The sequence below is a fragment of the Antrostomus carolinensis genome, unplaced genomic scaffold (assembly GCF_000700745.2).
Source record: "Antrostomus carolinensis isolate BGI_N321 unplaced genomic scaffold, ASM70074v2 scaffold9543, whole genome shotgun sequence".
In the NCBI taxonomy this organism is placed as follows: domain Eukaryota; kingdom Metazoa; phylum Chordata; class Aves; order Caprimulgiformes; family Caprimulgidae; genus Antrostomus; species Antrostomus carolinensis.
The window spans coordinates 12,898-14,248 of NW_010307238.1; the positions used below are offsets into that span (position 1 = coordinate 12,898).

Genomic DNA, 1,351 nt, shown 5'->3' on the forward strand with positions numbered 1-1,351 from the left:
CAGGACAAGCCCCTGGTGGGGTGGGGAAGGGAGGGTCCCAGACTGCTGCTCCATCCTGCCAGAGCCTGAAGGAGGTGACAGAGCTGCTGGAGCAGGGGTACCGCATGGAGCCCCCCGAGGGCTGCCCACCCACTGTCTATGCCCTGATGAGGAGCTGCTGGGAGCTGGAGCCAGGCAAGCGGCCGTCCTTCAGAAAACTCACCGAGAAGCTGCAGAAGGAGCTGAAACACCTGAGGGATGTTTAACCCCCATCCCTCTCCCAGGACCTGTGGCCAGAAGCCCCCTGGACCCACGGGGGCTGGGAGCAGCACAGCAAGGGGTGGCTGCGCAGTGGGGTGACCCACGGCACTGCTCTGTCCCAGTGGAGATGGGGCAGCAGCTGGGAAGGTCTCTCCTCTCCCGGGACACCTGAAGAGGAGGCAACAGCTCCCTCCATACTGACACGGGTCTTTCTTCCCACCACGCAGCCCAGAGAAGATTCCCATGGGGTCAATCTCTCCTGACCCACTGGGGTGGGGAGAGCAGCCCCCAAGGGGGGCTACACCCCACACACCCCACGCTCAGCCCTGGACGGTGGGTGCTGCACATGGGGTCCCTTCGAGCTGCCCCTCGCGGTGACAGAGGACAGGACATCTCCACTAACTGGAGAATGAAACCCCAACCCCGACACAGCTCCGCTCCAGCCACGCAGCCCCGTGCGGGGACGCCGGGCGCAGACAGCTAAACCACATGGATTTGGGCTTTTTGATTAAACCAAAGAAATTAGTTCAACAGTATCTTTAAGCCTCTGGGCTCAAATTAGGCCTATCCCTCGCTTGGGGTTGGCAAAGCACAGGGGGGGCTCGGGATCTCCGGCCCTTGGAGCCCCCGCGCAGCCCAGCCCCGCTGCCCTCGGGCTCTGGGCAGCTGGGGATTATTCTTTTAATCAGAGTCTCTATGGGAATTGCTTGCACAAAGATTACGGGAATGAGGCACGTCCTCTGGCAGCGGGAAGCCCCCGGCACCAGCTCCCAAGCAATCTCAACATCTCGGTGGAGCCGGGATTAATGGGGGCAAGGGGCCGCACGCACGCGTGTGTGTTTCTGCGTGTGTGTCCGCCCGCCGCCTCGTCTTCCTTCCAGTCCTTTGACCCTTGATTGGTTTTTTCGGCTAATCCTCTTGTGTCTCCTCTGCACCGACTTCTTGCACCTCCATGGGTGGCTCTGGGTGCACACGGCGCAGGGCTCCTCACAGCAGGATCCGGCCCTATGGGTGCTGCCCTCCCTTGGTGCCCATGCATTGGGGGTCTTTCAGCCCCATATGGGGTGTGCTGGGGCTTGGTGGCTCCTTCCACCTTCCCATCATCTCGATG

At 61.8% G+C, this 1,351-nt stretch overlaps 1 protein-coding gene across 1 annotated transcript in view; it reads left to right on the forward strand.

Moving 5' to 3' along the window:
* The window catches only part of MATK (megakaryocyte-associated tyrosine kinase), a 5,312-nt gene extending 5,029 nt beyond the window's left edge, over positions 1-283 (forward strand). Inside the window, exon 12 of the mRNA XM_010165358.2 lies at positions 63-283. Coding sequence (XP_010163660.2) covers positions 63-245 — 183 coding nt within the window. The 3' untranslated portion in view covers positions 246-283. The remainder of the gene's footprint in view (positions 1-62) is intronic.
* The last annotated feature ends 1,068 nt before the right edge of the window (positions 284-1,351 follow it).